Source organism: Myotis yumanensis, unplaced genomic scaffold (genome assembly GCF_028538775.1).
Source record: "Myotis yumanensis isolate MYYU_CA2020_CCGP unplaced genomic scaffold, mMyoYum1.0.hap1 SCAF_5, whole genome shotgun sequence".
Lineage (NCBI taxonomy): Eukaryota > Metazoa > Chordata > Mammalia > Chiroptera > Vespertilionidae > Myotis > Myotis yumanensis.
In genome coordinates this window covers 42,385,135-42,410,035 of record NW_027223756.1, presented here as the reverse complement: position 1 = coordinate 42,410,035, position 24,901 = coordinate 42,385,135, and the positions used below count along the sequence as shown (strand labels likewise).

The 24,901-nt window shown below is 42.5% G+C and overlaps 3 protein-coding genes across 5 annotated transcripts in view; 1 reads left to right on the top strand and 2 right to left on the bottom strand.

Annotated features, from left to right (window-relative positions):
• Nucleotides 1–1,789, bottom strand: part of LARP1B (La ribonucleoprotein 1B) — a 92,034-nt gene extending 90,245 nt beyond the window's left edge. The window contains 1 exon segment of the mRNA XM_070415166.1: nt 885–1,789. Within this exon segment, the coding sequence (XP_070271267.1) occupies nt 885–1,413 (529 nt within the window). The 5' untranslated portion in view covers nt 1,414–1,789.
• The window catches only part of MFSD8 (major facilitator superfamily domain containing 8), an 85,687-nt gene continuing 62,547 nt past the window's right edge, over nt 1,762–24,901 (top strand). Inside the window, exon 1 of the mRNA XM_070415172.1 lies at nt 1,762–1,822. The gene's annotated coding sequence lies outside the window, so the exon portion shown is untranslated. The remainder of the gene's footprint in view (nt 1,823–24,901) is intronic.
• ABHD18 (abhydrolase domain containing 18) overlaps nt 17,691–24,901 on the bottom strand; it is a 44,425-nt gene continuing 37,214 nt past the window's right edge. Inside the window, exon 12 of one of the 3 annotated variants that reach the window (XM_070415170.1) lies at nt 17,691–21,196. In XM_070415170.1, the coding sequence (XP_070271271.1) occupies nt 21,145–21,196 (52 nt within the window). In that variant the 3' untranslated portion in view covers nt 17,691–21,144. The remainder of the gene's footprint in view (nt 21,197–24,901) is intronic. The other 2 variants (XM_070415169.1, XM_070415168.1) reach the window with 2 other exon arrangements.

Here is a 24,901-nt window from a genome sequence, read left to right as displayed (position 1 = left end):
AAATGCTTTATATCTACAATACTACAATGCACGTCTACAATAATTACCTTACATTTACACCATACCCTTTATTTCAACTGATCTCCACAGATCTATAAACATGCCCCATATTTCCCTATCCCACTACTAACCTTTAATTTTAAGAAAAAGATCTGTAATGTCTATGTTAAAAGTTCAACTGAAAAAAAATAAATAAAAGTTCAATTGATTTACAACTTAATTTACAAAGGTGTTTTTTTTTTTTTGTCTTAGTTTTTACTATTTCCATTTCAACTTTTAAACAAAGATGCAGCTGCTACCGTCAAAATAAAGTGCCCGAGGCCGCTGGTCAGCATTCAAAGGCAGCTGGAAGACTACCAATTCCCTACCGTGAGGTCCACTCTCCTGTCAACTCTCCTCCTCCAGCTTTCCCACCCAATCAGAACCCAAAACATGCTAGTAGCGGCCCGAGCCTCGTTTTGCATCCGACTACGCAGTGTTTTGAAAACACTGACATGTCCAGCTGGCCCATTATTTCACGATAAAAAAAAATCAAGCACGGCCGCGCTTCCACGTATACATCCCCTTGCTTCGCCTTGTTCTGAGACGCCCACGAACAGTCGCTGCCTGAACCCAGCTTCCCCGAGCCCCTTCCCACGTGGGGGCAACACCGGCGGGGCCGCGCCCGCCCGCCCGTCGGTCAAGGAGAAGCCGAGGTCCCACCTCCCGCGGCCGCTCGCGTCCATGTCCATTTATGTCAACAGGCAGAGTGAATGGCACCTTGGAACAGAGGACCTCGGACTGACAGCGAAAGGCGCCGGCCCCTCCCCCGCCCGCGCCCGCCCCGGTCGCCACGCGAGCCGCCCCAAACACACCCCCCGGTGCCCGCCGCGGGCGCCACCCACCTGCTTCCAGGGAGTCCAGCGGGGGCGGCGGCGGCTCCGACCCGGTAGGGGACAGGTGCTGAGGCGGCTTTTTGGTCCAAGGGTTCTCCTTCGGCGGCGGCGGCGGCGGCGGCAGCGGCGGCTTTTCTTCGGAGCCGGCCGTCGCCTCCTCCTCCCGGGCGTCCTCGGCCGGCGGGTCCCGCGGCGGCGGCGGCGGCGGCGGCAGCGGCTCCCCGCCGAAGGGGCCCCCCGGCGGCACGCGCGCCCGGTGCGCCAGGTGCAGCGCCAGAGGCCTCACGGGCACGGCCGCCTGGGGCACGCTGTGACCCAGCACCGGCGCCGGCGACGGCTCTCCCCGCGCCCCCGCGCTGCTGGCGGTGGCGGCGGCGGCGGCCCTCTCCTCCTTCGCCGCCTGCTTGCCCTCCTGTTCGGGCGCGGGCAGCTGCTCGGCCTGCCGGCTCACCCCGGGCGACGGCGACTCCTGCTCAGCAGCCGCCGCGGGCGGCTCTTCCCGAGAGTGAGCGGCAGGCACCGGCGCGCGAGCAGACATGGTCCCCTTGCCCCAGCCGCCCCAGCCGCCCCAGCCGCGGGAGGCCCGGGGCCAGGGAGGCCGGGGCCAGGGAGTCCGGCTGCCCGTCTCTCCGCCGGGGCACCCACTGGCTCCGGCCTGGGGCACAGAGCCCGAGAGCCCGGCCGCCGTCGCCGCCGCCGTCGCCGCCCGCGTCGGCCGAGGCCGTGCAGCGCCCGGGGTGCCGCCCCTCCCGCGTAGAACGGAGCGCTAACCGCCCGTTGGCTCCGGCCGCCTCAGCGACGCACGCCCGAGCCAGCCAACCCGCGCCGGGCGCCGCCGCCGCGAGCCACCGGCCGCCAGCCGTCACCTGTCGCGGGCGGTGAGCGAGGCGCAGCCGCCGGCTGGAGGACCTCTAGCGGAGTGCCGGCCGCACGCGCCCGAACAGCCGGTAACTGCTCGCGGGGCGTGAGGGGGCGGTCCCGGGGGGGGGGGGGGGGGGCCGGCGGGGCCGGGGGCGGGGCCTCCGGGAGGAGCGTGACGTGGCTACTCGCCGGCCTCGGCCCTCGCCCGCCGCCGCCGCCCGCGGAGGCTGACTGACGTGCCCGCCCCGAGGGCCGGTCCCGCCCCAGCGGCCCGCCGAGGGGGAGGGAGGGCGAACTGGGCGATTCCCGGCTCCCGGGCTCGGGCCGCCCGGGCTGCGGGCGCCTGGGCGGGGCGCGCACCCGGCCTCTGTGACTCGGGGCGGGCTCGATGGCCGGCCGGCGGGCGTGGGGGGGCGGGGCGGGGCGGGGCGAGCTGCGCACGTGGGACCCGGCGGAGCTTTGCCCCGACGCCGAGGCCGAGTCGTCCCGAGGCGAGGCCCGGTGGTCTCGGCCGCCCGACTTGGGCCGCTCCCGAGTGAGCTGGGGCCCCGGACCGGGCCGCACTGTCCCGACGTCGGTCGCCTCGCCACGTGAAGGAAAGTCCCTCCCCCCCGCCGCCCCCGGCGCTTTGGGGCACCGCGGCCACCTGGGACCTTGAGCCTCGTCCAAAATGAAAACAGTGCAGCCTGTAGGTATTAGGGAACCTTTGCCCGGGCAGCTCGTTGAGTGCGCTTCCCCGCCCCAAGTCCAACCCACGGGATGGAAAGGGCACTTGGGTGAAACAAAAGTTAATATTGCTCCTTTTACAATTACTTGTTTCCTTTAATTTGTAAAGAGAACACTTGCTTACAAACTAACGATGCCGCACATGTTTTTCCCAGGAATGGATACATGTTTTGATTTTTAAATCCGATAAGACCTAATTGCCACTTAAATCAACGAGTGATGACATTGGTTTCACGTGAAGTGCACCTAAGAGTTAAGAACGTCCACGGTCGGGGCGCAAGGTTGCTGAGCATGGGCTCCGCCTGAAGGCTGTCACACTAGACAGTTTGTACAGGACTCCCCTCTCGGGAGTCTCACTTCGTAAAGATAATCAGCTATGCAAATATCACAACAGCTATAAATAAAGCCTTTCCTGTTTTATATATATATAACTAGTGCCCAACTTATCTGACCTAAGCAATCTCCTAAATCCATTTCTAGTTAAACAGGGATTTTATTTGCACCCACAGTCCCAGAGGGGTGCCCTTTATTGGTGAAGCTTTGTGTTTTTAACTAGAAACCAGCTGCTCTTCCTTGTAATCAGCCTTTGGGAGTCCTGCTAGATAATGCCTGACTCTCTTTTCCAAAAGCCTATCAACACATTCACACTTGATGAGACTCAGAGAACACAATTCTATTTGACCTGTAGCTATTTAACTATAGCCGCTTAACGATGGAGATTATGAGAAACGTGTCATTAGGCAATTTCTTCATTTTATGAACATCATAGTGTACTTACACACCTAAGCTGTATGGTATAATGCATATTGCTAAGAATACACTCTAAAAAAAATACACTCTAAATAAAGTCCAGTATAGTAAATACATAAACCAGTGACATAGTCATTTATTATCAAGTATTAAGTATTGTACATCATTGTATCTGCTACTGGCAGTGCAGTAGGTTTGTTTACACCAGCATGACCACAAACACGTGAGTACTGTGTTGCGCTATGGCCTTATGATGGTACGAGATAACTGGGTGATAGGAATGTTTCAGTTCCATTATAATCTTATGGGGCCACCTTCATATATGTGGTCAGTCATTCACAGAAACATGGTTATGCGGTGCATAGCTGTATATATGGGTTTAAGGTTGATTCAGTTGAGAGAACTGTTATGTGGGCCCGGCGGGCATTGGCTCAGTGGTTGAGCCTGGAAAGGTGGGGCAAGGAATGGATTAACAAAAGAAATGGGCCAGGCCAGGGGTGGGCAAACTTTTTGACTCAGGGCCACAATGGGTTCTTAAACTGGACCAGAGGGCCGAAACAAAAGCATGGATGGAGTGTTTGTGTGAACTAATATAAATTCAAAGTAAACATCATTACATAAAAGGGTACGGTCTTTTGTTTTTTTTAGTTTTATTCATTTCAAACGGGCTGGATCCGGCCCTCCGGCCGGGCCATCTTTTTTGAAGGAGGGTTTTTATCATGCAGATAGCTTCTTCCTTCTATGGAGATTACCTCATAGAAATTGACCAGAAAATTCCAGACAAGGTTGATTAAGATTGTGTTTCTGGTCGCAAGTAGATCAGATTTTTTAAAAATATGTTTTTATTGATTTCAGAGAGGAAGGGAAAAGGAGAGAGAAATAGAAACATCAATGATGAGAGAGATCATTGATCGGCAGCCTCCTGCATGCCCCACATAGGGATTATTGAGCCCACAACCCGGGCATATACCCTGACTAGGAATGGAACCGTGACCTCCTGGTCCATAGGTCAATGCTTCATTCTTAACCACTGAGCCACGCAGGCCGGGCAGATCAGGTATTTAATCTAGGCTTGGTATCATGGGATTTTAGCACAAGTGACACCATTTTGAGACTGATTTTTCACTTTAACAGTTGTTTTCCTCTTTGCTTTTTTTATTATTAAAGTGAAAAATCATAAAGGAACTTTATTGAAGAAACACAGGAGGACTTTCTTGGAAATAGGTTGTGCTCAAAGAGGGAGACGAACTGGAGGGTAAATGTGTTCTCAAGAGGTCTATAAAGAGCTCAGCAGTAGGAGTTTGCGATCTTCACTGTAGGGCAGTGCCTATAATGTCGGTGAAGGAATTTGGCTACTTGTCCATCTTTTAAACACATATTAATGACTGCTTCCACATAGCTGCCTCTTGGAAACAACTTCACCTGTCTTCTCTTTGCCCCTCCACATCTACTCCACCATTTTCCTGCTTTTGTGCCAGGGAAGGCTGACCTGTTAGATTGTAGTAATAGATCCCTGACCAGCCGTGGGCAAACTATGGCCCGCGGGCCAGATTCGGCCCATTTGAAATGAATAAAACTAAAAAAAACAAAAGACCGTACCCTTTTATGTAATGATGTTTACTTTGAATTTATATTAGTTCACACAAACACTCCATCCATGCTTTTGTTCCAGCCCTCTGGTCCAGCTTAAGAACCCATTGTGGCCCTCGAGTCAAAAAGTTTGCCCACCCCTGTCCCTGACCCTCCTTTGTATCTATCTTCAAGGGTTCAGGCAGTGGGAAGTATCTGCAGGTGATTGGAGGCCAGAAGATAGGTCATAGTCCTTATTACCCACAAGTTAGTATCCATCCTATGGATTATTTCCCTTGGGTAGGGTCATCATTTAGCCTGGAGGAACAAGTTATTAAGTTTAAAACACTGACATCAAGGAAATGGGGATGGGAGAGCCAGTTATCAATAGGACTGTGAGAAAGCTGCATCCTTTAACCCAGTGGTTCTCACCCTTTTGGCCCTTTAAATACAGTTCCTCATGTTGTGACCCAACCGTAAAATTATTTTCGTTGCTACTTCATAACTGTAATGTTGCTACTGTTATGAAGCATAATGTAAATATCTGATATGCAGGATGGTCTTAGGCGACCCCTGTGAAAGGGTTGTTGGACCGCCAAAGGGGTCGCGACCCACAGGTGGAAAACCGCAGCAAGTTTAACCAGATGTTCTTCTCTTTTCCCAATTGTTAAAAAGAAACAAGGTGGTATCACTTGCCCCACCCCTACCCCACAACAAACCTAAACTTAATTGTTTTCAGCCCCTCCCAGGAATGTGACCTTAAACCAGTCTGATTTACCTACATTAGTGAGGTAACCTGCTACCTTTTTCAACCCAATTAGATCTTTACATTTGCTTGTTTGAATTTTCAACAGATTTGGTGACAGTAATGGTGGGATTTGAAGGGAAGTTCTGATAGCATTTGGGGGCAGCAAAAATACAGGTATGGTGCCCAAGAACTTTTTTGAATTCTCTTGCCTTGCTGTTTCTGAGGGCATTAGGTGTTCTGAACTCCTGCTGTTTGCACTGAGCTCTTGATCTAATTGGCTGTCTAATCCACAGATTAGGAGGTCAGTTCTAGCTCGCAGACAGTTTCACCCAGAACACACGTTTTTTAAAAGCCTTTAGTTCAGCCGAAACCGGTTTGGCTCAGTGGATAGAGCGTCGGTCTGTGGACTCAGGGGTCCCGGGTTCGATTCCGGTCAAGGGCATGTACCTGGGTTGCGGGCACATCCCCAGTGGGAGATGTGCAGGAGGCAGCTGATCGATGTTTCTCTCTCATCGATGTTTCTAACTCTCTATCTCTCTCCCTTCCTCTCTGTAAAAAATCAATAAAATATATTAAAAAAAAAAAAAAAAAAAAAAAAAAGCCTTTAGTTCAGTCCACAGTTCCCCAGTTGTTTGAAATTCCTTCCTGCCAGTTCCAGTCTGCAGCCCCCATTCACTGGAGGTTGCTGGTTTAGTCCTTTCCCCAGTTCCAGTCTGCAGTCCCTATTCACAGGGGTCTGCTGGTGTAGTACATACTGGGAATTGCTGATAGTGTGCACAGCCTATTGGTCAGTCCATAATGACACTTCTTTGGTTACTGCTGTTTTGTTAAAGTTCACGTTTTTACGTTTTATTTTGTGTAGATTAAAAGCTAGTACAGCATCTTCCATGTTGAGAATTGTTGATAGTTACTGTTAAGTTTGATCAGATAGTTGAATTGACACCTCCTCTCTTGGGAACTGACCTTTAGGTCACTTCACAACGGACATTCCCTTTCCTTAGACCACATTCCATTTCGCCAAGACCACATTCCACTTGCTAAGACCATCATCCTTCCCCTCCAGACCTTCCTTGGATTCACACCTGCCCAAGGAATGCTCTGCACAGGAAAGGCCATCCTAGAGTCCTTTAAAATCTCTGACTCCCTGTCCTTGGGTACTGGCGCCATTTGGGGGCTCAGCCCATCTGGTATCCAGATGACCTAATAAATTTATAATCCCTTACCACTTTGGCCTCGTACATTCCTCCTTCGGCGACCCTAACAGTTACCACCTGGCGTTAGATTGAGTCCAACTTGTAAACCGGGGACTGGTCAGATATAGTCCAGTGGGAGACCTCAGGGAAATAAAAATTTTTTTTAAATAAGGTTAGTTGCCAATGGGGATCTCGGAAATATTTTTTTAAAAGCTGCAAACACTGGTGAACACAGGTTGAGCATGTAAAGGTTGTTAGAGCTCTCTTCACCTCAAGAAGACTCCCATGATAGGTCCTCTTAGGTATTAGTTTGGCTCCAGGAAATCCAAAGGCCTAGCTAAAGAAATGAGTTTCTTTATATCCAAAGAGTTGAGCATGCCACCTTCCAGCACACCTGCTTGTTTTATGTTTAAGAGTTATTGTATAATGCCAGAGCTGCATATATCTAGAAAGACAAAAAAAAAAAAAAAATGTTAGCAGCACAATTCACCATAGCTAAGATCTGGAAACAGCCTAAGTGCCCATCAGTAGATGAATGGATTAGAAAACTGTGGTACATCTACACGATGGAATATTATGCTGCTGTAAAAAAGAAGGAACTCTTACCATTTGCAATGGCATGGATGGAACTGGAGAGCATTATGCTAAGTGAAATAAGCCAGTCAATGAAGGAAAAATACCACATGATCTCACTCATTCATGGATAATAGAGACCATTATAAACTTTTGAACAATAATAGATACAGAAGCAGAGCTGCCTCAAACTGATTGTCAAACTGCAGCGGGAAGGCCAGGGAGGGTTGGGGGGCAGGAGGGAGGGGGGTAAGAGATCAACCGAAGGACTTGTATGCATGCATATAAGCATAACTAATGGACATAAGACACTGGGGGGTAGGGGATTGTCAAGGGTGGGGAAGAAAAAAAAGGACACATATGTAATACCCTTTGTAATACTTTAAGTAATGAAAAATAAAAAAAAAATTTAGTTACACTTAAAAAAAAAATGTTTACTAATAACCTAGAATCACGATGGTCATTACTGGAACATTCCAGTTAAACAAGATGGCTCATTTAAGTACTGCACTTGAGCAAAGGATCCAGAGTTGAACAAACAGAAAGGGATGCCTGCATTAATTGGCATGCAAAGGCCTCAGTATTCCAAAATAGCTTTATGAAAAAACTCATTAGAAAAGGCTAATGATAATTTAAAGATATGAAGTACCTAAAACAAAAGACAATAGGAAACCGGGGAGGGTTGGGGGGGTGGGTAAGAGATCAACCGAGGGACTTGTATGCATGCATATAAGCATAACCAATGGACACAAGACACTGGCAGGTATGGGAGGCTAGGGGAAGGTCAAGGGGAGAAAAAAAAAGGAGACATATATAATACTCTTTGTAATACTTTAAGCAGTAAAACAATTTAAAAAAACCTACCAAAAATAAATAAATAAATAAATAAAATCTGAGGAATTTAAAAAAAAAAAGACAATAGAATAAACGTGGCTCCCTCTCCTCCCCCATCCTTTTTCACCTGAGTACTCACATTTTAGTAATTCTCCTTCTGAACTATTTTTCCACTCTGAAGAGACTATTAGGCAGTTACCTTTTAAAATAAAACTACTCCAGGTTGCAGACAAATCTCTCCAGATATCCTTCACCTCTTGGTCATAGGTCAAACAGATTCATAGTTAAGGCCCTGGCCCTTTGATTCCTGTCAGGACACATACAAGAATCAACCAATGAATGCATAAATGAGTGGAACAATAAATCAGTCTCTCAGTCTTCCCTTTCCTCTCCCCCTTCCCCTCTGCTTCTCCCTAAATAAATAAATAAATAAAATGCCCCGAGTCTCCTTGGAAGGGTCTATACCAGGTCATCTTCATTACCCAGATAATAGCCAAACTTAAGGGCTTTTATTTATTTTTTATTTTTTTATTTAAAAAAATATATATATTTTTATTGATTTTAGAGAGGAAGGGAGAGGGATAGAAACATCAATGATGAGAGAGAATCATTGATTGGCTGCCTCCTGCACACCCCCTACTGGGGATCGAGCCCGAAACCTAGGCATGTTCCCTTGGCCAGAATCAAACTGGCTAGGGCTAAACTTAAGGGCTTTTAGATAATTTAAATAAATGTTTAAAATATATAAAAAATATTCACAACTGAAGAAGACTTTCCTGACATCTGATCCTGTGCAGATGCTGGACACCGTCATATCAAATTGACAAGGAAGAGAAGTACCTGACATCAGTGTAGACTACTGTCACACAAGATGCTGGCTTAAGACTTCCTACTTTAGCTAAACATGAAACTCTTCTTTTCTTTACTCTGACATTGGCCTAGAACAGTGATGGCGAACCTATGACATGCGTGTCAGAGGTGACACGCGAACTAATTTTTTTGGTTGATTTTCCTTTGTTAAATGGCATTTAAATATATAAAATAAATATCAAAAATATAAATCTTTGTGTTACTATGGTTGCAAATATCAAAAAATTTCTATATGTGACACGGCACCAAAGTTAAGTTAGGGTTTTTCAAAATGCTGACACGCTGAGCTCAAAAGGTTCACCATCACTGGCCTAGAAAGATAATACCATCACCAGTAAGTATCTCCAGGCCATTACTAAAGGGTGGTAATCTCTAGAATTTAGAACAACTTTTTCTTTCAGTCTACAAAACTTAGCATATGTGCTAAAAATGTGACCTCTGGCTTAAATGGGCAAGTGTAACAATCCCTGCGAATGACTCCAGTGAAAGTGCCACTTAGGGGAAGTGGTTTGTGCCCCTGACAGGATTTATCTTTGTGGTGATTATTATTCTGCTTGGGTCTATGAATACCTAGAAGGTTGGCAGATAACCAGGCAATGTCTCTTAGGTTCTCTAACTGCCCCTAACTTTTCACGAAGGAAGTAGGGCACTTCACAAGTCAACTCTTCTGGATTTACATCTTGAGTTAGAAAGGAGGCATTCTTGAATTCAGAATTGGCTTCCTTTGACAGGCCCCTACTTTCCTAGTTAGGAATAAATGTAAATGAGGCCATGATCAGGAACCTCTCCTTAACCACTGAAGATACTGCTCCATAGACTCTGTGGCCACAGTTGTTCTTGGTAATAGGATAAACCTTGATTATCTTTTAACTGAGCAAAGAGATGTCTGAGCTGTGGTTAGTATATTCTGCTGCAGTGAGATTAACATTTGTGGGGAAGCTGAAACTCTGGATTACTGAGCAAGCCACTTGGTTTATAAAGGTGACTCCTGCCCACTGGCATGGCTCAGTGGTTGAGCGTTAACCTATGAACCAGGGGGTCATTGTTTGATTCCCGGTCAGGGCACATGCCCGGGTTGCAAGCTCGATCCCCAGTGTGGGGTGTGCAGGAGGCAGCTGATCAGTGATTCTCTCTCATTGATGTTTCTCTCTCTCTCTCCCTCTCCCTTCTTCTCTGAAATCAATAAAAATATATTTTTTTAAAAAAGCAACTCCTTGCCCTAACCGGTTTGGCTCAGTGGATAGAGCGTCGGTCTGCGTATTCGAGGGTCCCAGGTTCGATTCCGGTCAAGAGCATGTGCCTTGGTTTCGGGCACATCCCCAGTGGGGAGTGTGCGGGAGGCAGCTGATCAATGTTTCTCTCACATCGATGTTTCTAACTCTCTATCCCTCTCCCTTCCTCTCTGTAAAAAATCAATAAAATATATTAAAAAAAAAAAAAAGCAACTCCTTCGCTGGGCTCTTTGGTTTATTTGATTTTATTTTATTTTTTTATTTTATTTTTTTAAAAATATATTTTTATTGATCTTTTACAGAGAGGAAGGGAGAGGTATAGAGAGCTAGAAACATCGATGAGAGAGAAACACTGATCAGCTGCCTCCTGCACACCCCCACTGGGGATATGCCCACAACCAAGGTACATGCCCTTGACCGGAATCGAACCTGGGACCCTTGAGTTCGCAGGCTGATGCTTTATCCACTGAGCCAAACCAGTCGGGGCTGGTTTATTTGATTTTAATTGAATTGGGTCTTGAGGACTATGGCTCTGAGTACATTTTAAACAGTGGAAATTATGCTGCTTATATCTCCCTGATGCATTGTGTCCTTTCAAAAGCTTTAAATGCATGTTCACAGCCACTGACCACCAGGCAAATGATCTCCTCAAGATTGGAACGTCAAGGCCCTGGCCTAAACTGATCAATTGGTTGGAGAGTCATCCCAATATGTCAGATTTTGGGTTTGATCACTGGTCAGGGCACACACAGGCATCATCCAATGAATATAAGAATGTAGAACAACAAGTCAATCTCTCTCTAAAATTAAAAAAAAAAAAGTTTAAAAAATCTGTTTCTTCCTATTTATTTGAAAAAAGACTGGAAGGTCAAAAAGAATGCAGAGAATGACCTACTAAAGATTGTGAACCTGAAGTCATAACCTAACTGTTTGGCAATAGAAAACTGGAATCTAGAGTACAGGTACAGGGTTGTCTTTTCAAAGAAGGGAGATAAGTGCTGGCTGGTGTGGCTCAGTTGGTTGGAGCATAGTCCCATGCACCAAAGGGTCTCAGGTTTGATTCTGTCAGGGCACATACCTCGGTTTCGGGTTTGATCCCCAGTTGGGGCCTATACGGGAAGCAATTGATCCATGTTTCTCTTTCTCATTGATGTTTGTCTTTCCCTCTCCCTTACATTCTAAAATCAATTTTTTTAAAAAGCGGGGGGTGGCGGGGGGTCGGGGGGTGAGGGGGTGGGGGAGACAATTCTCTAGGCCCTCAGAAGTTATGAAACACCTAATTACCTTACACAAACTTGATATTCAAATGATTGTTCAAATGAGCCTTTGAAAGATAAATCTTGTTTTTCCTGTTTAGAGTACTCTATAATATATCATCAAATGATTGAATCCACTCCTTCTTCTCCTCCCCCTGGTGTCTCAGGAAAGTAAAGTCCCACAAGAACATCAAGGTCTTTGTTTTTATTACCAGTGCAATTTAGGTTCAGGCTAGCGAAAACCCACTGTGCAAATAGGTGTACTTTATGCTGGAGAGATCAAAGAGCCTTGGACCCCGTTTATCATAAAAGACATGAACTAAATGCTTGGATTAGTACTAAACACTTTCAATTATCTCTAACCTTCTAGTCAGGGTCAGTGCTAAAGTGTGTTTGAAAGGCTTCACATGTACCTTCCCTTCAATAAATACACTGATATATTCAATCTTAGATAAAGTGAGAAGGCAGGGGAGGGAGGGTAAGGGATCAACCAAAGGACTTGTATGCATGCATATTAGCATAACCAATGGACACGGACACTGGGGCGGTGGGGGCTTGTCCTGGGGGATGGGAATGGCCGGGGGAGAGGGGGGAGGGGAGGTGTCAATCAAGAAAAAGGAGACATGTAATACTTTAAACAATAATAAAAAAAGTGAGAGTAAAAGCACCTTCAGGAAACTCCCCCCCCCCCCCCCCCACTTATCTGTATTATACAAATAGGTAAAAAAGACAAAACAAAAATACCAAAAAAACAAACAAAAAAAACCCCCACTGTGCTACGACAACATAGTTTCAAAACAAATCTAGGTAAGTAGGAACTCTCTTAAATGTTTAAGTGTTCTTGCCTAAGAACTCACCACCAATAATAGCTAGGATTGATACTCTGCCTTTCCTGGCAAACTATTTAGACTTCAATTATAATGTGGGTGGAAGGAAAAAAAAGGGGGTTTCTGTGAAAAGTAACCTCAGGGCTATCTGACCTCATGGTGGGCGGTCAAGCCTGAGGCCTATAAGCCAGCCCTGTCCATTGTTCTTGTGCACGTAGGTTAACACCCCTTTGAAACATCAGTATTACCCCTGGAAGCGGGCATTAACCCTCAGGAGAGCACATAATCTTGTTAACTGTTTTGCAATCCAATCCCTGCCTGGCTTTTGCCAACCACCATGAAATTTTCCTTACTTCAAATGCATAAAAGAAGCTGGGAAACTTTTTTTTTTTTTTTTAAATATATTTTATTGATTTTTTACAGAGAGGAAGGGAGAGAGATAGAGAATCAGAAACATCGATGAGAGAGAAACATCGATCAGCTGCCTCCTGCACATCTCCTACTGGGGATGTGCCCGCAACCCAGGTACATGCCCTTAACCGGAATCGAACCTGGGACCTTTCAGTCCGCAGGCTGACGCTCTATCCACTGAGCCAAACAAGTTTCGGCGAAGCTGGGAAACTCTTATTTCAGTAGTGTATCGGCTCCCATGCATATGTTGTCTGTTTGGCTCAAACTCCTAAACATTCTCTACAAGTTTGGATGTTTTCTTTTCTTTTTTCTTTTCTTTCTTTTTTTTTTTTTTTTATTTTTTTTATTTATTTTTTTTTTATTTTTTTTTTTTTAAAAATAAAATGTCTTTTCTTGCCTTAAATTTAGAATTGACATTTGTATTGTTGGAGACTTTTTTTATTTATTATTATTTTTTTAATTAAATCTTTATTGTTCAGATTATTACATTTGTTCCTCTTTTTTCCCCCCATAACTCCCCTCCTTCCAGCTCCCACCCCACCCTCCACCCTCACTCCCCACCCAATGTGTTCATCCATAGGTGCATGATTTTTGTCCATTCACTTCCCTCATCTCCCACACCCCTTTTCCCCCCAAGAATAGTCATTCTATTCCCTTTCTATGTCCCTGATTCTATTATAATCACCAGTTCATTCTGTACATCAGGTTATTTATTCACTTGATTCTTAGATTCATTTGTTGATAGATGCATGTTTGTTGTTCATAATTTGTATCTTTACCTTTTTCTTCTTCTTCCTCTTCTTAAAGGATACCTTTCAGCATTTCATATAATACTGGTTTGGCGGTGATGAACTCCTTTAGCTTTTCCTTATCTGTGAAGCTCTTTATCTGACCTTCAATTCTGAATGATAGCTTTGCTGGATAAAGTAATCTTGGTTGTAGGTTCTTGGTATTCAGCACTTTGAATATTTCTTGCCATTCCCTTCTGGCCTGCAAAGTTTCTGTTGAGAAATCAGCTGACAGTCGTATGGGTATTCCCTTGTAGGTAATTGAGCCTCTTTCTCTTGCTGCTTTTAAGATTTTCTCTTTGTCTTTTGCTCTTGGCATTTTAATGATGATGTGTCTTGGTGTGGTCCTCTTTGGATTCCTTTTGTTTGGGGTTCTCTGCGCTTCTTGGACCTGTAAGTCCATTTCTTTCTCCAGATGGGGGAAGTTTTCTGCCATTATTTCTTGAAATAGGTTTTCAATATCTTGCTGTCTCTCATCTTCTGGCACTCCAATAATTCTGATATTAGACCGCTTAAAGCTGTCCCAGAGGCTCCTTACACTATCTTCACACTTTCGGATTCTTTTTTCATTTTGCTTTTCCAATTGGGTGTTTTTTGTCGAATCTTTGGTTTGATTATTGTGCTCCTCTGGTCTGCTATTGGGTATAATATTCTTTATTTCAGTCCGTGTATGCTTACTTTCTAATTTCTTTATCGTAGCATCGAGGGTCTCATTAGTTTTCGTGAGGCTCTGCACAAATTTATGGCAAGCCCTCAAAATTGCGATTCTTAGCTCCATATCCTCCATTTCTGTCATGTTTTTTTGTCTCCGCATCTTTTATGCTTTCTTGGTGCACCCCCTCGTGGTCTCTGTGCACAGTCTTGTTCTAGCCAAGCCTTAATTGTTGTAGTTACCAGTAGAGGGATTTGACCACCAGGCCGACTGGCTATAGGAATCAGCTGTCTTCTTTTCTTTCTTTTCTTTTCTTTTCTCTTTTCTTTTCTTTTCTTTTCTTTTTTCTCTTTTCTTTTCTTTTTTCCTTTCCTCCTTCCCTCCCCTCCCCTCCCCTCCTCTCCCCTCCCCTTTCCTTTCTTCCTTTTCTTTTCTTTCTAAATATATTTTATTGATTTTTTATAGAGAGGAAGGGAGAGGGATAGAAACATCAATGATGAGAGAGAATCATTGATTGGCTGCCTCCTGCACACTCCCTACTGGGGATGTGCCCGCAACCAAGGTACATGCCCTTAACCAGAATTGAACCTGGGACCTTTCAGTCTGCAGGCTGATGCTCTATCCCAGCGGTTCTCAACCTGTGGTCTCGACCCCTTTGGCGGTTGAACGACCCTTTCACAGGGGTCGCCTAAGACCATCCTGCATATCAGATATTTACATTATGATTCATAACAGTAGCAACATTACAGTTATGAAGTAGCAACGAAAATAATTTTATGGTTGGGTCACAACATGAGGAACTGTATTTAAAGGGCCAGAAGGTTGAGAACCATTGCAAGTCTATCCACTGAGCCAAACCAGTGGATAGGGCTGGATGTTTTTCTTTTCTTTTTTTTTTTTTTTAATATATTTTTATTGATTTCAGAGAGGAAGGGAGAGGGAGAGAGAGATAGAAACATCAATGAGAGAGAATCATTGATCAGCTGCTTCCCGCATGTCCCCTACTGGGGATGGAGCCTACAACCCCAGGAATGTGCCCTTGACCGGAATTGAACCCAGGACCTTTTAGTCCGAAGGCCAATTGCTCTAAGCCAAACTGGCCAGGGCTGGATGTTTCTTACATTGACAAATTCTACGCCCTATTGTTTGAAAATCCCTGTTCTTTGGAAGTGAAAAAGTTATGCTTCTTTGAACTTCATTTATTTTTAGGGTATTTTGAAAAACAGTTAAATATTACTATCATTAGTATTAAGTTATTGTTGATACTGTCAATGGACTGACCACACTTTGAGCAGCAAAGTGCTAGAGTACATACACCTCTTTCTTTGTGGAATTACCCAGGTCCCATATGTGGGAAAACTTTTACTTTAGGTAGTCACAGATTTGACTTTTTTTTTTTTTTCTAAAATATATTTTATTGATTTTTTACAGAGAAGAAGGGAGAGGGATAGAGAGTTAGAAACATTGATGAGAGAGATCGATCAGCTGCCTCCTGCACGCCCCCCACTGGGGATGTGCCCGCAACCGGGGTACATGCCCTTGACTGGAATCGAACCCGGGACCCTTGAGTCCGCAGGCCGACGCTCTATCCACTGAGCCAAACCGGTTCGGCACAGATTTGACTTTTTATAGTTGTTTACATTTTCTTTGACTAACAAAATCTGGTAAATCTGCACATTAGCTCTTTAGGTCCTGAAAAAATTATTTCTGGTTCTTTTGGTCCAACATGTTGTAATGAAAACTGTCTCGAAATTCTTCATACAATCACTGGTTTCCTAGGATTCTGTCTGTATGATTATTCCTAGAATTAAGTTATCTACTCCTGCAAAACATACTTTTCCCTTTGTCTCATCTGCCATAATCTCCTTTTATATCCAAACCCAGCTTCTATAGCAACCTCTACACAGGACCTCCATTCCCATTCTGTAGTTTTCTAATTAGAAGTTTAGTTTTCTAATTTCTAGATTTTAATTGTTTGCAGTACATTTACTAGTATAAATGTAATCATATCTAATAGTGAGCTATACAACATTCAGACAGCAATGCTTTGTCAGAATGCTGGTTTCCCTGGGATCAAATATTTGGAGGGAAATTTTGGATCTTGTATATAGATATTGAATATGATTCTGTTAGAGCTTTCCTAGCTTATTATTATTTATTTAATATTTTATTTATTTTTTTAAAATATTTTTTTATTGACTTCAGAGAGGAAGAGAGAGACAGAAACATCAATGATGAGAAGAAACCACTGCCTGGCTGCCTCCTGCATGTTGGACTGAGCCTGCAACCCAGGCATGTGACCCCGACCATAATTGAACTCGGGACCCCTGGGTCCACAGGCCGATGCTCTAGCCACTAAGCCAAACCAACCAGGGCTAATTTTTTATTTTTTAATTTAAAATCTTTATTGTTGAAAGAATTTTTTTTTTTTTTTTAATATATTTTACTGACTTTCCACAGAGAGGAAGGGAGAGAGATAGAGAGCCAGAAACATCGATGAGAGAGAAACATCGATCAGCTGCCTCCCGCACATCCCCTACTGGAGACGTGCCCGCAACCCAGGCACATGCCCTTGGCCGGAATCGAACCTGGGACCCTTCAGTCCGCAGGCCGACACTCCATCCACTGAGCCAAACCGGTCCCGGCAATTGTTGAAAGAATTTAAGGAGACATGTCTCCTTTTTCCCCCATTTACTGCTCCCCACCTGCTCCTGCCCCCAGCAAATGCCCTCAGCCCCCTACTGTCTGTGTCCCTTGGTTATGCTTATATGCATGCATACAAATCCTTTGGTTGATCTCTTACCTCCTCCCTACCCCCGCCCCCGCCTTCCCTCTAAGGTTTGTCCGTCTGTTCGATGCTTCTATGTCTCTGGATCTATTTTTGTTTATCAGTTTATGTTGTTCATTATATTCCACAAATGAGTGAGATCATGTGATATCTATCTTTCTCCAACTGGCTTATTTCACTTAGCATAATGCTCTTCAGGTCCATCCATGCTGTTTCAAATGGTAAAAGTTCTTTTTTTTTTATTTTATTTTATTTTATATTTTATTGATTTTTTACAGAGAGGAAGGGAGAGAGATAGAGAGTTAGAAACATCGATGAGAGAGAAACATCGACCAGCTGCCTCCTGCACATCTCCCACTGGGGATGTGCCCGCAACCCAGGTACATGCCCTTGACCGGAATCGAACCTGGGACCCTTCAGTCCGCAGGCCGACGCTCTATCCACTGAGCCAAACCTGTTTCGGCTCTTTTTTATAGCAGTGTAGTATTCCATTGCATAGATGTACCTATTTTTTATTTTTTGAAAGTGTAGTTTACTTATTTATTAATATATTTTTGTTGATTTCAGAGAGAGTGAGAGATAGAAACATCAATGATTGGCTACCTCCTGCACACCCCCTACTGGGGATTGAGCCCGCAACCTGGGCATGTGGCTTTGACTGGAATTGAACCTGGGACCCTTCAGTCCACAGGCTGACACTCTACCCACTGAACCAAATTGGCTCGGGCCATTTATTGATTTTAAAGCGTAAGTGAGAAAGTGAAAGAGACAGACAATCAATTTGTTGTTCCACTTATTTATGCAATGTGCCCTGATCGGAGATTGAACCTGCAACCCTGCATAGGGGAACGAAGCTCTAACCAAGTGAGCTATCTAGGCAGGGCCCCTCCCTAGCTTATTTATGCCTTACTTTATTTGGGTCATAATATAACTAAGGAATACATACTTCAAGTTTGGATACATTAATGAAATGTGACATATTTATGTTTTCTATATTTAAAATAATATTTTTAAACATAAGTAACTTTTTAAATAAGCTTTTATTGTGAAGTATAAAATATTTGGAAATGATTTTAAAAATTTCAGTTACAATGTTAACAATTCAATATTCTTTACAAGAGAAAGCACCACATTAAAAAAATTACCTTCATAAGAAATAATTTAAAATGCATAAAATTATTTAATAGTAATTAGAACATTAGGAGATCATGAAATTCAGAAAATTTTTCTAACCACACATCTAAATCAGGAATCTCAAACTCAGATGTCTTTAGAGTTAAGTAGGAAACACAAAGTAGTGACATGGTCTAACATGAGGGAGTCCAGTAGATTGTGGCAAACAGGAATGCATGCCAATCTGAAAACATTTCAAATTTTGAAATATTATGCATACTGGATAAAGCAACTTTGGGCTAAGCTGGCCTGTATTAACTACCAGTTTGCAACTTGGCCTAAATGAATTTCTAGCAGTTTATGTACCAATGCTCAAAATGGCAGACAGCACTGCTTTCTGTGTGTTTGTGTATGTACTTATATATGCGCATATATATTTTGGGGAAGTAGATAAAAACTGTAAAAAAAGGTATTTTGACTTTGAATAATTAATCAGTTTAGGTAACTGCTATGGTATATTATTTTTTTTGAGAATTTAAGTTTATTTGAGCCAATGGATGACATACTGGGAAACAAATTCTCAAGTGTTCCCCCAGAGATATATTCTTAAAACATTTGGTTAGGAGATGAAATCTTTAAAATACCTTCTTTCACATTTATTTGGGAAAAATTAGTTATGCCCAAGAGTTAATTTAAAAGAAATATTAAAATTTCATTCTTTTACCAATAAAAAGTCACACAACATAGTATATTATTGCTTAGTAAGAAATATTTACTACTATGACATCAATGACTTTAGTAATTTTAAAAGTTTTTAAAAATTAAAATGATGTAGGCATTAGAGTGACAAATCTCCTTCAACCCCTAGAGTGCCAGGGAGCACGATCGCGCTCCTCCTGTCTTTCGCCAAAAGTGCCGGGAGCGCTATCAAAGCTTCGAAATGGCATCCAGTTCTAAGTCTGCTTTTATTAGTGATGATGATATTGCTAAATATGTCAATGTAGTAAAGGTTTCCTTAAGTTTTTGAATATGTAACTTCATTTACTTTCGATTCATAATTTTTTTCCTAAACTGCTGTAAAATCAGCAAAAATGCCTTGGCAATTTTAGCATAGTTCCTAGGATATTGGTTGGCACTCAAAGGGTTAAAAAGGCTACAAAGGCACATTATAATTCAAATGTCCTTACTAGACTAGGAATACACATTTAAATACAATCTATAGATAATACAAATTTCAGATAAATAAAACTCAAATACATTCTAAGCTTTGACACAATACCCCAAAATATTGCCTACTTTTGAGAGTATTTTAGCTCTCAGCTTCAGACGTCTATAATAAAAAGAAAGCACCAAATCTAGCCATGTAATTTTTCAATTAAAAAAAGTTATTAGTTATATCTTTTCTGTAAAGTTTATTTAGGATGGATTGATTTCATTATGGCCATTAATTTTTGAAATTAAAAAGTCAAAATGGTTACATTCTTGGCCTAAATAGTGAAGTTAGATATATCAGGGTTTGCAAACCCAGAGTAGATATATATATAAGAAAATGTTGCCGAAACCGGTTTGGCTCAGTGGATAGAGCGTCAGCCTGCGGACTGAAAGGTCCCAGGTTCGATTCCGGTCAAGGGCATGTACCTTGGTTGCAGGCACATCCCCAGTAGGGGGTGTGCAGGAGGCAGCTGATCGATGTTTCTCTCTCATCGATGTTTCTAACTCTCTATCTCTCTCCCTTCCTCTCTGTAAAAAATCAATAAAATATATTTTAAAACAAAAAAAACAAAAACAAAAACAAAAACAAAAAAAGAAAATGTTAAGACACGATGTCTCAATTAATGCAATAGTTATTTCCACTGATCATGAATTGAAAGTTGTTAAATAGAAATACACTTGGCTTTTTCCCCCCTAACCCAATATTAGGCATTTATAAAGTTTAGCCAAGTCTTTTGCATCATGTCTGCATTCCCACATTCATTTTAATTACTAAAAGCACTTATATACAAAACAATCAGGATTTTTTAGAATTCAAAGTTAACAGGGATTTCATACATCATAAATATTTCCATGGCAGAAAATTAAAGAGGAAAATAAGATTATAAATGCGCTATGGATCCACAAAAGAAATAAACATGTTTCTCAAAGCAAGTCAGTAGAAATATCATATAAAGGTATACAATACAAGCTGATGTATTACAAACTTTGACTTAGCAGCTCTGTATAAATCAATACAGTTTCTGTGAATACATTTATTTTAATTTATTAAACTATTCATAATTAAAAATGTAGTTTTCATAAGTAGAAATATTGAATATTTGGGAGTCCCACAAACAATAACAAAATACTTCAACATTATTTCATCCCAACATTGGTTTAAAGTTATTCAAATGCATTCAAAGACTATAGTTGACTGACCTGTAACACTGAATTCCAGACTAAATAGATAGCAATGAGATATACACTGAGTGGCCAGATTATTATAACCACCCCATCAGTACTTCGTTGGGCCACCTTTTGTCTTCAATACTGAGCCGATTCTTCTTGGCACTGACTCCACTAGTGGCTGAAAGGTGATTCGAGGAATCTGACACCATGCCTGATGAATAGCACTGTCCAGTTCGGTGAGATTTGATGGTTGTGGAACCAGCTGCCTGATGGCTCTTTTAACTTCGTCCCACAAATGCTCAATTGGATTGAGATCTGGTGATTGTGGGGGCCACCTAAGCAAGGTAAAGTCTCCCTCATGTTCTTGAAACCACTCCTGCACAATACAAGCACCGTGGCATGGCACATTGTCTTGTTAGAAGAAGCCATCTCCATTGGGATACGCCATCAACATGATAGGATGAACTTGATCAGCAACGATCCTTAGGTATGTTGTGCTATTCAGACGTTTATAATGATCTGGCCCTCTAGCAACTTCAGCGTGAAATTATAGCTAATTTGCCTACAAACGTCAGGTGGTCATAATAATATAGCCACTCAGTGTATAGTGCTGTCTTACTGATTTCACATCATCAAAGGATGAAACTCCTTTTGTGAGAAACATGATGGCCACACTGGTTACATACAGTGATCCAATCAGTTAGCATATTTGTGCAGAAAGCGTTCAAATGCATCATAGATGGCTCGTCTAAAAGAAAAAATGAAAAACTACAAGTAATTAGCAATAAAAGGGGGAGCATACATTGCTTTTACTTTAAGTTATTTCCAAAATTACCTTTGGCTTGCAACCTGACCTCCTCTCTAAAGAGCTGTGAAAGAGGCAAGTACCTGAAAGGTGGGTGTTAGGATCCATTAATTTCACCACTACTGGAAAACTTCAAATGTATTTCCAACTGATGATATGTTCAGCACCATTTTTTCCTGTGAAGCAACTTTTTTTGTGCCTTAGGGTTTATATAATATATATGTATTTATATATGTATAATACATAAAATGATAAAAGGATAAGGAAACTGGTTTCTTTTTATTTTGTCACTTGTTGAATATCAACTGGCTACATAACTTAAATCTATTTCATAGATTATGATATAGTACCTTTTCTTTATTAAAACATGTTCCTAGCAACTGAACTTAAAATCAAAAGCCTTAGTTTTCCACATTAATTTTACTAGGTACTTTATGTGGAAAGGAAGAGTCAAATTCACTGCCCATTAAAAGACACTGTTTTCAACGCTTATTAATTTTTTTCACATTGTGAGAGCCTACATTTTTATTTATTTTAAAATTTTAAAAATGTTTTATTGATTTTAGAGGGTGAGAGAGAGAGATAGAAACATCAGTAAGAGATAAACATCGAAGAGCTGCCTCCTGTACACCCTCTACTAGGGATTGAGCCCCCACTACCCAGGCATGTGTCCTGACTAGGAATTGAACCAGTGACGTCTTGTTTCATGGGTTGATGCTCAACCACTGTACCACACTGGCCAACATTTTTCAAGTACAATGTTCAGAAAATCCAAAAACAAAAAGGGGAAAAAGTCATAATCCCATCACTCTAAAGCAGCGGTTCTCAACCTGTGGGTCGCGACCCCTTAGGGGTCGAACAACCCTTTCACAGGGGTCGCCTAAATACATCCTGCATATCAGATATTTACATTACAATTCATAACAGTAGCAAAATTACAGTTATGAAGTAGCAACGAAAATAATTTTATGGTTGGGGGTCACCACAACACTAGGAACTGTATTAAAGAGTTGAGGCATTAGGAAGGTTGAGAACCACTGCTCTAAAGTATCTACTGTAATGTTATATATTTCCGACAAGCTAGTGGGTTTTTTGTTGTTTTTTTGTCAAGGGAAAGGGACAGACAGAGAGAAACATCAAGTGAGATAGATACATTGATTGGTTGCCTCCTGCATGTACCCTGACCTGGGCGGGGGAGGGAGCCTGCAACTGAGGTATGTGCCCTTGACTGGAACTGAACCCTAGACTCTTCAGTCCTCAGGCCAACATTCTATCCACTGAGCCAAACAGGTTTGGGTGAGGCTTGTTTTGTTTAAATCCATACATTTATATTTCCACCCAGTTTAAATAATAACTATGAGAATATATTAATTCTGTATCCTACTTGGACAAAGCATTTCTCCATATCCTTAAAAAAGATAGTAAAACTATCTTTAAAACTGAAACTGGGAGCCTACTAATAGATTGACTTCCAGTATGTTGGGAAGACATAGCTTTTTATCACACTTGTATTTGTCTCAGATATTTGTCCTTTGTAAAATGTAACAATGATAAGGGAAACAAACTAATGATGAACATTTGCACGTTGGTGTAAGCACATAAAGTGATTTTGTTGACTGCAGGTGAGAATTTGCCCCTGAGAGTTAGTCCTGGGTACTTGCTCTACTACAATGAATTTATTTTTTAAATATATTTTTATTGATTTCAGAGAGGAAGGGAGAGGGAAAGATGGAAACATCAATGATGAGAATCATTGACTGGCTGCCTCCTGCATGCCCCCTACTGGGGATTGAGCCCAAAATCCAAGCATGTGCCCTTGACCGGAATCGAACCCGGGGCCTTTCAGTCCACAGGCCGACGCTCTATCCACTGAGCCAAACCGGCTAGGGCGACAATGAATTTCTTTTACTTCCTGACGCCTAAAGTTGCAATCTGGGCTTGGGTACATGATATGAGGAAGAAAGGTATGCATATGCCTATTTAATAATTTGAAGAGTCTCTCTCTTTTTTAAAGAAAATAATATATTTTATTGATGTTTTACAGAGAGGAAGGGAGAGAGATAGAGTTAGAAACATCGATGAGAGAGAAACATCGATCAGCTGCCTCCTGCACACCTCCCACTGGGGATGTGCCTGCAACCAAGGTACATGCCCTTGACCGGAATCGAACCTGGGACTTTTCAGTCCTTAGGCTGACGCTCTGTCCACTAAGCCAAACCGATTAGGGCTGAAGAGTCTCTTGTTCACTTGTATTATTAATGAATTGTAAATATCAACATAAAATAAAAGAGCACATAAAGGAGGCTTGTGTTACATCTGGTGACTGAAAAGAATGAATTTTTTTTAAGATTCTACTCCAGTGACATCCAAACTTTGTTAGGTTTTGAAGTGACTGGGGGTAGGAGTAGGAGGGTGAGAGTGGTTTAGGGAGAACAAATAGCTAGTGACTCCACCTAAGCAATTTATTCACTCCCCTCCCCCTATTTCTGTATAAAGGAGTTAATAACATATGAAGCAACTGCTCTAGTACTTGGCACATGGTAACAGCTAATCTCTCTTTCTCAAATGAAGCCTTTCAATGAGCATTTCTGAGTTTTCACAGCTGACTATGATTCTTCTTCCTAATGCCTCTCAGCCACACTCCCACTTAGATACATAAAAGACAAACATAAATTTGACACCGATTTACTAAAGCAATCATGCGGGTTCTCTGATTCACAAATATAACAGAACTTTAGACTCCTCTTGAGCAACCTGAGCAACCCTAGGTACTCACAATTTTTGTTTGTTTGTTTTTTGTTTTACTTTTGCTGTGCCAGAAAGTCACATTGGGTCAGTAGTGTACTCACCTACCAACTAACAGGGACTCAAATGCCAAATGCTGAATATATTTTTTAAGAAATCATACAATAAAAAGAAAGGTTTATTACATGCTTCAGTATATCACAAACTTAAAGAATTAGTCTGTACCTAAAAAAGGTGACACAAGTTGAAATAATTAAGTAACTATACAAAGAAGTATTTCTTAGATTAAAAATAATTTAAGCCCTGACCGGTTTGGCTCAGTGGATAGAGCATCAGCCTGCAGACTGAAGGGTCTCAGGTTCAAGTCTGGTCAAAGGTATGTACCTTGGCTGCGGGCGCATCCCCAGTGGGGGGTGTGCAGACGGCAGCTGATCGGTGTTTCTCTCTCATCGATGTTTCTAACTCTATCCCTCTCCCTTCCTCTCTGTAAAAAATCAATAAAATATATTTAAAATAATAATTTAAAATGTCAAAAACAGAGAAAAAAAGTACTATATGATTTCATGCATATGTGGAATTTAATGAACAAACTGAACTACCAAGCAAAATAGAGACAGACTCATAGATAGAGAGCAGGCAGACAGCTCTGGGGGGAGGGGACATCGAGGGTGGATGGTGGAAGGACTGAGCAAAAAGGGAAAAACAGACCTCATAGACACAGACAACAATGTGGTGCTTGCAGGGGTAGTGGATGGAGGTGTAAGAGGGCATATGCCAGAGGGGATAAATAGTGATAGAAAAAAATAAAATCAAACATATACCACTCTCAATTTTTCTATTATATAGCTATCCAGCTGGAAATTTTGGGACACTTATTACCCACAGGGCACTGACCTAAGCACC